We start from the raw sequence: 12,526 nt of genomic DNA, 5'->3' as shown, positions 1-12,526 counted from the left end.
ACTATATGTCATCTGTATTTCAGTAATAAAATTTTTTTAAAAAAATGGATGTATTTCTATCCACCCAGCTGTGTTTCATGCTTAGGAAAAGCCAGTTGTGTTCCTAAACTTTTTTTTGTACCAGTTATAATGGTTATTGAAATTAAACACATTAAATAAAACAATGAAATATGAGAAAGAATGAGAGTTGTGTCTATGAAAACTAAGTGGAAAGCTTTGGTAAGACTGCAGAGAGAGTAATCATTAGAAGCTTCTTTTAGAATATATGAAGGTGAGGCAAACACAGAAGTTTGGTGGTGGCCGGGAGGATCATACAAACTAAAATTAGTTTGATTTTTGTACTCGAGTTGCTTTGCAAGAATCTTTAAGTTCATGTTCAACTTTAAAGAAACTGAAACTAGTATGTAATATGGTTGTGGCCTGATGTAAGAAAGACTCAGGAGCTCCAACCTCCTATCAAAGGCTTTGGCCCTACATAAAAAGACAGACAAAAGATGGGGCGCTTGGGTGGCTCAGTTGGTTAAGCTTCTGACTTTGGTTCAGTTCATGATCTCAGGGTCCTGGAATAGAGCCCTTGCATTGGGCTCCCTGCTCAGTGGAGAGTCTGCTTCTCCCTCTCCCTTCGCCCCTCTCCCTCCAACCCAGCTGCTTATGTTCTCTTGCACTTTCTCTCAAATAAATAAATAACACCTTAAAAAAAAAAAAAAGACAAAAAGGGGCACCTGGGTGGCTCAGTCATTAAGCATCTGCCTTCAACTCAGGTCATGATCCCTGGGTCCTGGGATCCAGCCCTGCATTGGGCTCCCTGTTTGGTGGGAAGCCTGCTTCTCCCTCTCCCACTAACCATGCTGTGTTCTCTCTCTCACTGTCTCTCTCTGTCAAATTAAAAAAAAAAAAAGACAAATGAAACACAAGATTAGAGGTTTTAAAAAATTTTTTTAAACTCTACTCCATACAAGTCTCAAACTCATGACTTTGAGATCAAGAGTCACATGCTCTCCCAACTGAACCAGCCAGGTACCCTTAAGTTTGCTAAAGGGGTGCTTGCTTTGGCAGCACATATATTAAGTTTGCTCAAGAGTTTTTTAAGTAAATCATTCATTTACAATTCTCCATATTGACTTTTTGATAGACCTGTAAACTAGGTAAGAGGGCTCCTACCATTTGAGAACTCGGGAAAGGCTGCACAAAGGTAGAAGTCCTTAAGCTGAGACTTGATGGGTTAGTTTGTCACAGGTGAAAAGCAGAAAAGGGCATTTCATCAGAGGGAGGCATGGCACTGAGGTGTGTTTAGGAGAATTGTAAGGAAAGTACATACTTCATCTGGGATATTTATATATTTGGTAATAGGGAGTTAGGCTGAAGCTAGATTTTGAGGGGCCTTAAATGCCAGGCAGAGGGATTTGGATTTCATTATTATCAGTAATGGGAAGCTACTGAAGAATTTTCATCATGAAACAGTGCAGTGTGAGAGGTGAAAATAACTTTTTAGGAAAGATTAATTTGTACTGTTAAAGGTAGATGGAATAGAGAGGAAGACCAAGGGCAGGACTGCCCACCAGAAAACTACTAGCAAACAGTAGAGGGATTTTTTTTTTTTTTAAAGTAGGATCCACACCCTGCATGGAGCCCAATGCAGGGATTGAACTCGAGACCCTGAGATCAAGACTTGAGCTGGAATCAAGAAGTGGACATTTAACTGACTAAGCCACCCAGGCACGTCTGGAAGAAATGTTCGAAGTGGTGGCAGGCAATGGGAATGGAGAGGGAAAGGAAGAATGCAAGTGATGCCATAAAGGAAGAATCACTACAAATTGTGAATGATTAGATATATGGATAATGGAGGAGGGAGTGGTCAGATATGATTTCAAGGCTTTGAACCTGGTCTGGTCAGTGAAAAGAATGACAGCATTATTAGTAGAAAATGACAAGAGGGGAGAGTTGCTTATGGACAAAAGATTAAAGTCTAGTTTTAGATAGATAAGGAGATAAGGCAGAGGAACCAGGTAGGAATCTATGGCTTTTGACCAAGTCCTTGGGTATCAAAGAGAATATCTTATTTTTCCCTGCCCTCCAGCCCTCTGCCAACCTAAATCAAATTCGTCTTCTAAACTGCTTATGCAGCTTATGTTTTTAGTTTTTAGTCTTATTCCATCTTTTAAGTGATGCAGCAGATACTCATCTTTACTGCTTGCATCCTTATCATAGCATAAAAATCTAGTTTATCAGATCGATGTGCTACACAGTGATTTTTCTAGCCAATTATGTTCCCCCATTTCTAAGATTTTAACAATGAGTGTAATTGATAGTGTGCAGAGAAAAAAAGGGTAGATTAGTGAACCTTAATCTTGTGGTATTCTCATGTTTAGAGGGAAGAGGAAGCATAAAAAGGAAAAAAGGCAGGATAATCAGAAGAATAGGATAACAAGATTATAATATCGTGGATGCCAAACGAATTCCAAAAAGCAAAGAGCAGTCCATAGCATCAGATGTTTCAGATAATAATGGTAGATTTTACATAAAAACTTTCCATGTGCGAGGAATTGGTCCAAGAACTTTTTGGGTAATTTTGGGGGGTAAAGTTCCATAATACATTTTATTTAATCTAATCTATCTGAAATATTATCATTTTAAAATGTAACCAATAGAAGATGTTATAGTCTTCTCTCTATACTAGGTCTTTCAAAACTATTTGTTTTAAACTTCTAGAGCATCTCAATTCTGACAAGTCACATTTCAAATGTTCGACGGTCACCTCTGGGTGGTGGCTGCTGTACCAGACGGAGGGCGAATAGAAGGTTTAGGGCTATTCTGTCTCCTACTGGAGGTGCAGGGCACTGAGCGCTAGCACAGGGTCTGGGGCAAGCAGAAAACACAAACGTTAGCCCCGTCCTTCCACCACCCTTTGTGCCCCTGATAACTCCTAGTTCTCCGGAATCACCCTGAGCACCCTCTGCCTTAAAATCCTCTATTCCTCACCTCCTCCTCACTTCTCTTCTAGAAAGCATAGTGAGGGCACTCTCACCACACCACCCTGCTGAAGCCACCAGCACCTCTAGCTTGAGCTGCTGTGGGATCTCCTCCATCTACTGCCCCTGTCATCTGCTCCCGCTCCCTCCAGTCCATTCTCCACGGAGTGGCTGTGATGGTTTTTCAGTGATTTTTTTTTAATTATGGTAAAAAATACATAAAGTAAAACTACCACTTAGATCATTTTTAAGTGTACAATTCATTGGCATTAAGTACATTCATAATTCATAATTCATTTCCAGAGATTTTCATCATCCCAAATAAAAGGTCTGTGCTCATCAAACAATAACTGCCTATCCCTCTGTCCTCCCCACCCCTTGGTAACCTCTATTCTACTTTCTGTCTCTACCAATTTGCCTATTCTAAGTACCTCATGTTAGTGGGATTATACAATATTTTTTCATTTGTGTTTGGCTGTTTTTTTTTTTAATATTTTATTTATTTGTTCATGAGAGACAGAGAGGCAAAGGGAGAAACAGGCTCCCCACTGAGCAGGGAGCCTGACCCGGGACTCCATCCCAGGACCCTGGGATCATGACCTGAGCCGAAGGCAGACACTTAAGCAACTGAGCCACCCTGGTGCCCATGTGTTTGGCTTCTTTCACTTATCATAATTCTTTCAAAGTTTAACCACGTTATAGCATGTGTCAGAATTTAATTCCTTTTAATATTCTATTGTAGGGATAAAGCACATTTTGTTTATCTATTCATCTGTTGATGGGCCTTTGGGTTGTTTTTACTTTTTGGCTATTGTGAATAATGATGTTATGAACACAGATGTACAAGTATCCAAGACTTCTTTAATGCATATTTCCCTGAATCCTACCAACAGCTCTGTAGACTAGATACTAATATCACCTTCATTCAGATAGGAAGAAAGAGACAGAGCTATGTGAAGGCACATGGCTGGTGAACAGGAAAGCCAGGATTTAAATGCAGCCACATTATCATTTCATGTGTGCCATGATGTGAGAAGGACTAGGAGGTACTGCTCTATACCTGCGTGTTACAGCCGCCTGATCAAGAGGGTGGAAGAATAAGGAGGGATGGTTGGATATTTTAGAGCTCAGTGTGACCAGGGGCAAGGTGGGGACAATGAAGTACAGAATAAAGAGGTCTGGCAGTAAAAGAGAAACAGAAAAACAGGATGATAGCTAGAAAGCCCAGCAGTGTCGAGTGAATGGATTTCTTTTTTCAGGATGAATATTAGAGAGTTTAAAACAGATTAGAGAAGTAGATTTCAACACAAAATAGGATACCTAGAAAGAAAAAGTCAGGCAGATAGAGTAACTGACGGACTTACTCTGGTATAATACAAAGAAGGAAGATGCTATACTTTCCAGTACCAAGCTGTGAAACAGCAGTTTGTTCTAAACATGGATAAAAGGGGGCTCCTGGGTAGCTCAGTGGGTTAAGCCTCTGCCTTCGGCTCAGGTCATGATCTCAGAGTGCTGGGATCGAGGCCCGAATCAGGCTCTCTGCTCAGCAGGGAGCCTGCTTCCTCCTCTCTCTCTCTCTCTCTGCCTGCCTCTCTGCCTACTTGTGATCTCTGTCTGTCAAATAAATAAATAAAATCTTTACCATAAATAAATAAACAAATAAATAAATATGGATAAAAGGATTAAGAATTGAACCCTGCCTAACTAATGGCAGAGCTTTATTCATTAGGAAGAAAGCATTATTCTGAATGACATTTTATGTTACCTTGCTTGTCTCACTGTCTTTGAATCCTTTTTCAAGTATTTGGAGCAGATGCTTTTTCTTCACTGTAACTTCAGGATCAAAAACGTAAAAAAGACATTCCAGCATCTTTCGATAGTTCCTTAAGAACAGTTGAGACAAAAAAAAAAAAAAAAAAAAAAAAAGAAGAAGAAGTTTGAGAATTGATTTTTAAAAAGCTTAGCTATAGATAAGACAACCATATATCCTGCCCATGATATTTCTCATTTACAATGAATGTTCCACCAGCATTACTAAGCCTCCAAAACCCCTCAGTCTCAAAATGAGCCCCCGTGTGGGTAAAGTCATCCTAGTTGAAATGCATGAACAGGCAATATTTACTAATAAGGTGTATTTTTAATAGTGTTAACTTTTAAAACAGAAAGACTCTTGTACAAAATAAAATCACACTTCCAAAAAAATGTCCCTTATGGAGTTTAACTTCTTACTCTGAATCATGCATATCTTCATTGTCAAAAAACTTTTGGAATTTCTCTTCAAATTTTAGTCTCAGAATACGGTTGTTGACTTTGGTGACACGTTTTACTTTCACTCCTGTAATACCATATGTTCTGAAGTCCCATGTACAAAAACGTGAGAGAATTAATTCATAGCAAGAGTTAAACCTATATGGGAAGACAGAATATATACAAAGAACAGATTGTCCTAAAAATGTTGAAGAACACAAAGTTACATATAAAAGCTATAGTCCATTATTTTATGTTTTTTGCTAAAGATACATTGGCATATCACACTTACTTGATCAATAAAAGAGAAGTTAAACTTTGAAACATAAAAGTAAGAGTTTTATTAATTATTATATATGTGTTCTGACTAAAAGATACTTTGGTTGAGTAATCCTCCATTATGCCTCTCTGCCCCACTTTCAGCAAATCTGTTTGGCCCTACGTCTAATATACATCCTGAATATAACCCTATGTCATCACCACTGTTATTACTCTAGTCCATATCCCCATCATCTTTCACTTGGACTACCACAAATAACTTCATAACCAGGTATATAGAAGTGAAAGAGGCAAGGTCCCTGCTTGCAGTGAATCTATATTGTAAGAACTTGGCTAAAAAACAAACAAGACATAAATAAAATCATTTCTAGATTGTTAAAGGCTTAGAAGAAAGAGAAGTTGAATGTAAAGATTGGAGTGGGGGCTACTTAAAACTGATCTTGGGTAAGATCTTTCAGAGAAGATATTTGAACTAAGAAATGAAGAAGGAAGGGCCAGCTATGTGAAGTTCTCAAGAAAATGTATTTGGAAGTGCTCATATGCTCTTTACTGCCCTTACTGGGCGATGCCCTGTCTTAAAGTAGCACAGAATTTGGCTTAATTAAGATGATATTTTAAAATGTATCGATTTGAAAAGGAAGTTAAGTGATTTTATATGGGATATATTGCCTATAATGAGATGTCTGGTCCTTACCGGCATATCAAGCAAAGCGTGAGCATGGTGTGGGCTAGGATCACAGAAGTGAGCTTCCTAGTGGTGGTCTCTCCCTGAGACAAACTTACTTAGACTGTTTGCTTTTCTCACTGGCAAAGACTAAACCAGGGCAGTTGGGTGCTGCCCGGTTACTCTTCCCTTAGAACTAAAAAGTGAGCTGCCAAAACCAAACCATTCCCACAGGAGCTCCCAGCCCATAGGGAGCCAGCCAAAAATGTAAGTAGTGTTGCAACTCCTATAATTATTTCAGAGGTCTGGCTAAATAGCTACATCATCACGAGGAATGGGAAACCTATAGTCACCATGTATAGAGGGATCACTGTCTGGGCCTAATGAGTCCAGGTCACCCCTACATTATATGTCCCGAAACCACAGAAGCTCTCATTACTCCTTGTAACCTATTTATTGTTATTGTTATTGTTGTTGCACTTTGATAGAAACAAGTGCTGTAGGCATTTTATTGAGATAAAGTTTTTGTTATATAGTAATAAAAGGGTAATCAAGATTAGATGTAAGTGGGGCACCTGGATGGCTTAGTCAGTTGGGCATCCGACTCTGGTTTCAGCTCAGGTAGTGGTCTTGGAATCGTGGGATTGAGCCCTGCCTCTGGCTCTGTGCTCATTGGGGGGGGAGTCTGCTTGAAGATTCTCTCCCTCTACCCCTCCCCCCACTCATGTGTGAGATTCTCTCTCTCTCTCCCTCTCAAATAAATAAATAAATCTTTTTTTAGTCTTTTTTTTTTAAAGGTCTTATTTATTTATTTGACAGACAGATCACAAGTAGGCAGAGAGGCAGGCAGAGAGAAGGAAGCAGGCTCTCCACGGAGCAGAGAGCCCAATGCGGGGCTCGATCCCAGGACCCTGGGATCACAACCTGAGCCAAAGGCAGAGGCCCTAACCCACTGAGCCACTCAGGCACCCCTAGTCTTTTTTTTTTTTAAGAATAGATATAAGTGATAAATGGACAATACCTAACTTCTAGTTTGGTTCCCAGGAATGCAAGAACCAGGAATGGCACAGGAAACTCCATAAAGTGTGGTCCTTTCTTAGAACTTTCCTCTGCCTAGAAATTCAGTAGCGGGGCCCTTCCTTGCATGGAATTCCTAGAGCCCTGGAGACTGGGGACCCCAGTGCTAAGAGAACATGGGCTCTGCGCTACCTGGGGTCAGAGCAGTAAAACAATGCATTCCATCTCCTGGCCATGCTGGGGATGAAAAGACATCATTCACAGAGTGCTGAAATACTGCTGGAGGAGGGAGAACCAGACCTATGCTGACAGAGAAGAACTGTGACTTCCACTATTACTATTACCAGGTCCTCACAGAGAATGATACTTCCCACAGCATTGCTAGTAATATGCTACATGCACTGGGGGGCATGTCATTACTGGCTTGAGATACATGCATTGCTGTCTGAATCTTAAATAATGACTATAGAAATTTATACAAAGTAGTATCTAAATCTGTTCTACCTCTCCAAAAAGTCCCATAGATCTAAGGGCAAAATTCAAACTACCAGCTCAGATGTTATTTCCTCTGCCTGGGAAGTCCTTCTCCTAATACTCTATATAGTCAACTTCTATCTGTCCTACAAAATTCAGATCAAAGCGTCTCCCTACCAAGCATCCCCACTTCTAGAAAACTTTCTCTACATCCCCATTCTGGTTTGAATGCCATTCTTCTCTGCACCGACAATTATCCCACAACCGAATATGGTTTCATTACCATCGTCTCCTACACCAGAATGCAGCCTGATGAGAGCAGGACCCATGCCTTTTAACCCCAGCACCTAGAATAGAACCTGGCCCCTAGTAGAAACTCAGTGGATGGATCCTGAGCAAGAGAATGGAATAGAAAAGATTCAAAGATGAACACAAATGCAGTCTCTCTCTTCATTGAGTTTATAAACAAAGGGAGCATAAAAGTGATGGAACACGTACAGGCAAAATTAGAGTAGAAGATGGGAGAGGGAACAACTAAGTGCTATGAAGACTCAAAAAGAATAATAATGACTACTCTGATAAAAATGACAAAAATATCCCTCACAAAAGATGGCTCTTGATGTTGGCCTTGAAGATAAAGTAAGTTTTGACAGACAGTGATAGAGCATGTGGGCAAGGATGGGCATTCTGGCAAAGGCAGTAGAAGAGAAGAAACCACTTATTTGGTGGTATACCAGGTATGCGCCATGAGCAGTGAGGCACACATGGTTTGGCTGGCTCTGAAGGGGTCTGAAAAGGAGTTAGGCTAGTCCAGAGACCATACAGTGAAGGCTGCTGAATATTGGGGTGAAGACTTTGAATATAATTTGGAAGGTAACAGGTTGCTATAAAAGGCTTTTGTTTTGTTTTAAACAATGCTGTGTAGGAAATGCCAGCAGGGACCACACAGGAAATCCTTTAGTTATCTTTACTGATTGATTAGCAAATACCAAGTGCCTAATGCATGCAGATCTAAGAGGAAGGTTCTGAGGCCCTGGGTGCAGGTGATTAGGGCCACTATGGAGAGGAGAGAATGAATGCAAGAGATCTCACAGAGGGTCTTGGCCTGTCTGGAGGTGGAGGCTGAGAAAGACAAAGCAGTCAAGAATGGCTTCAGTGTTGATTGCGTCTGCATGACTGGTAGGATGGTTGTGCCACAAACACGAATGGAGGAGTCAGTAGAAAGGGTGGTTTGTAGATAGAAAACAAAAACATAAAGATTGGGGCACCTGGGTGGCTCAGTGGGTTAAAGCCTCTGCCTTCAGCTCAGGTCATGATCCCAGGGTCCTGGGATCGAGCCCCGCATCAGGTTCTCTGCTCGGCAGGGGGCCTGCTTCCTCCTCTCTGCCTCCTTTCTGCCTGTGTCTCTGCCTACTTGTGATCTCTGTCTGTCAAATAAATAAATAAAATCTTAAAAAAAAAAGATTATGTACATAGAGTGTAACCTAGGTTTTCTGACTCTAACCTTACTATGTATTTTATTACTTCACAGGTGAGTTCTCTTTTGAATGTGTTGAGTTTGCCTTACCAGTTGGACATCCAGATAGCATCTACAGGACTAGAGTAAAGAAGAAAGACTGTAAACGTAAGTAGTTTTTAAAAGTTCAGGAATACAAGAGACTAGCAAGAGAATATAAAAAGGAAATAGAAAATGTCTAAGTACAAAAACCGAGAGAGGTGAGGGATGCCTGGTTGGGTCAGTAGGTTAAGCATCTGCCTTCAACTCAGGTCGTGATCTCAGGGTCCTGGGATCGAGCCTCACGTGGAGAGCCTGCTTCTCCCCCCGTTCCCCCCACCCCGCACTCCATTTGTGTTCTCTCTCAAATAATTAAATAAAATCTTTAAAAGAAACAAAACAAAACAAGAGAGGTGAAGTTACAGAAGGAATGGTTAGCAGCATCAAGTATGGTAGAGGCTAGGAGAATGAGGACCCATCATTTCACTGGGTACTGTCACTCATTCAGTGGTACTGGAATGTGTGAGCATCCTCAGTGGTGATATACATCATTGACTGAGACTGATTTACACAGAGAGATGCCTACAATCATTCAATAATATCCAAATGACACACTCATATAGCAAATGTAGAATGCATATTTTTTAAATGGCTGTACCTCAGTAAGACCTATTAAAATGTACTTCAATGATGACAGCTTTGTAATAGAGCTTGAAGTCCGGAATTGTGATGCCACCAACGTTGGCTTTCTTTTTCAATATCCCTTTGGCTATTCGAGGTCTTTTCTGGTTCCATATAAATTTTAGAATTATTTGTTCCATTTCTTTGAAAAAGATGGATGGTACTTTGATAGGAATTGCATTAAATGTGTAGATTGCTTTAGGTAGCATAGACATTTTCACAATATTTATTCTTCCAATCCAGGAGCATGGAACATTTTTCCATTTCTTTGTGTCTTCCTCAATTTCTTTCATGAGTACTTTATAGTTTTCTGAGTATAGATTCTGTATCTCTTTGGTTAGGTTTATTCCTAGGTATCTTATGGTTTTGGATGCAATTGTAAATGGGATTGACTCCTTAATATCTCTTTCTTCTGTCTTGCTGTTGGTGTAGAGAAATGCAACTGATTTCTGTGCATTGATTTTATATCCTGACACTTTACTGAATTCCTGTATAAGTTCTAGCAGTTTTGGAGTGGAGTCTTTTGGGTTTTCCACATATAGTATCATATCATCTGCGAAGAGTGATAATTTGACTTCTTCTTTGCCGATTTGGATGCCTTTAATTTCCTTTTGTTGTCTGATTGCTGAGGCTAGGACCTCTAGTACGATGTTGAATAGCAGTGGTGATAATGGACATCCCTGCCGTGTTCCTGACCTTAGCGGAAAAGCTTTCAGTTTTTCTCCATTGAGAATGATATTTGCGGTGGGTTTTTCATAGATGGCTTTGATGATATTGAGGTATGTGCCCTCTATCCCTACACTTTGAAGAGTTTTGATCAGGAAGGGATGTTGTACTTTGTCAAATGCTTTTTCAGCATCTATTGAGAGTATCATATGGTTCTTGTTCTTTCTTTTATTGATGTGTTGTATCACATTGACTGATTTGCGGATGTTGAACCAACCTTGCAGCCCTGGAATAAATCCCACTTGGTCGTGGTGAATAATCTTTTTAATGTACTGTTGAATCCTATTGGCTAGTATTTTGTTGAGTATTTTCGCATCTGTGTTCATCAAGGATATCGGTCTATAGCTCTCTTTTTTGGTGGGATCCTTGTCTGGTTTTGGGATCAAGGTGATGCTGGCCTCATAAAATGAGTTTGGAAGTTTTCCTTCCATTTCTATTTTTTGGAACAGTTTCAGGAGAATAGGAATTAGTTCTTCTTTAAATGTTTGGTAGAATTCCCCCGGGAAGCCGTCTGGCCCTGGGCTTTTGTTTGTTTGGAGATTTTTAATGACTGTTTCAATCTCCTTACTGGTTATGGGTCTGTTCAGGCTTTCTATTTCTTCCTGGTTCAGTTGTGGTAGTTTATATGTTTCTAGGAATGCATCCATTTCTTCCAGATTGTCAAATTTATTGGCGTAGAGTTGCTCATAGTATGTTCTTATAATAGTTTGTATTTCTTTGGTGTTAGTTGTGATCTCTCCTCTTTCATTCATGATTTTATTTATTTGGGTCCTTTCTCTTTTCTTTTTGATAAGTCGGGCCAGGGGTTTATCAATTTTATTAATTCTTTCAAAGAACCAGCTCACAAAAACAGACACATAGATCAATGGAACAGAATAGAGAGCCCAGAAATAGACCCTCAAATCTATGGTCAACTAATCTTCGACAAAGCAGGAAAGACTGTCCAATGGAAAAAAGACAGCCTTTTTAATAAATGGTGCTGGGAAAATTGGACAGCCACATGCAGAAAAATGAAATTGGACCATTTCCTTACACCACACACAAAAATAGACTCAAAATGGATGAAGGACCTCAATGTACGAAAGGAATCCATCAAAATCCTTGAGGAGAACACGGGCAGCAACCTCTTCGACCTCTGCCGCAGCAACATCTTCCTAGGAACAACGCAAAAGGCAAGGGAAGCAAGGGAAAAAATGAACTACTGGGATTTCATCAAGATCAAAAGCTTTTGCACAGCAAAGGAAACAGTTAACAAAATCAAAAGACAGCTGACAGAATGGGAGAAGATATTTGCAAACGACATATCAGATAAAGGACTAGTGTCCAGAATCTATAAAGAACTTAGCAAACTCAACACCCAAAGAACAAATAATCCAATCAAGAAATGGGCAGAAGACATGAACAGACATTTCTGCAAAGAAGACATCCAGATGGCGAACAGACACATGAAAAAGTGCTCCATATCACTCGGTATCAGGGAAATACAAATCAAAACCACAATGAGATATCACCTCACACCAGTCAGAATGGCTAAAATCAACAAGTCAGGAAATGACAGATGCTGGCGAGGATGCGGAGAAAGGGGAACCCTCCTACACTGTTGGTGGGAATGCAAGCTGGTGCAGCCACTCTGGAAAACAGCATGGAGGTTCCTCAAAATGTTGAAAATAGAACTGCCCTATGACCCAGCAATTGCACTATTGGGTATTTACCCTAAAGATACAAATGTAGTGATCCAAAGGGACACATGCACCGGAATGTTTATAGCAGCAATGTCCACAATAGCCAAACTATGGAAAGAACCTAGATGTCCATCAACAGATGAATGGATCAAGAAGATGTGGTATATATACACAATGGAATACTATGCAGCCATCAAAAGAAATGAAATCTTGCCATTTGCAACAACATGGATGGAACTAGAGCATATCATGCTTAGCGAAATAAGTCAAGCAGAGAAAGACAACTATCATA

General features: G+C 40.1%; 1 protein-coding gene and 1 long non-coding RNA gene across 5 annotated transcripts in view; one reads left to right on the top strand and one right to left on the bottom strand.

Annotated features, from left to right (window-relative positions):
- LRRC9 (leucine rich repeat containing 9) overlaps nt 1-12,526 on the bottom strand; it is a 109,396-nt gene that overhangs the window by 70,207 nt on the left and 26,663 nt on the right. Inside the window, exons 11-12 of the mRNA XM_059373323.1 lie at nt 5,199-5,375; nt 4,735-4,852 (exon numbers count right to left, since the gene is read on the bottom strand). Coding sequence (XP_059229306.1) covers nt 4,735-4,852; nt 5,199-5,375 — 295 coding nt within the window. The remainder of the gene's footprint in view (nt 1-4,734; nt 4,853-5,198; nt 5,376-12,526) is intronic.
- The window catches only part of LOC132000002 (uncharacterized), a 131,259-nt gene that overhangs the window by 95,634 nt on the left and 23,099 nt on the right, over nt 1-12,526 (top strand). For all 4 annotated transcript variants that reach the window (XR_009399151.1, XR_009399150.1, XR_009399149.1 and 1 more), the window contains one exon: nt 9,182-9,274. This is a non-coding gene — a long non-coding RNA (uncharacterized LOC132000002). The remainder of the gene's footprint in view (nt 1-9,181; nt 9,275-12,526) is intronic.

Source organism: Mustela nigripes, chromosome 13 (assembly GCF_022355385.1).
Source record: "Mustela nigripes isolate SB6536 chromosome 13, MUSNIG.SB6536, whole genome shotgun sequence".
Taxonomy (NCBI): domain Eukaryota; kingdom Metazoa; phylum Chordata; class Mammalia; order Carnivora; family Mustelidae; genus Mustela; species Mustela nigripes.
This window is presented reverse-complemented; position numbering and strand designations above follow the sequence as displayed.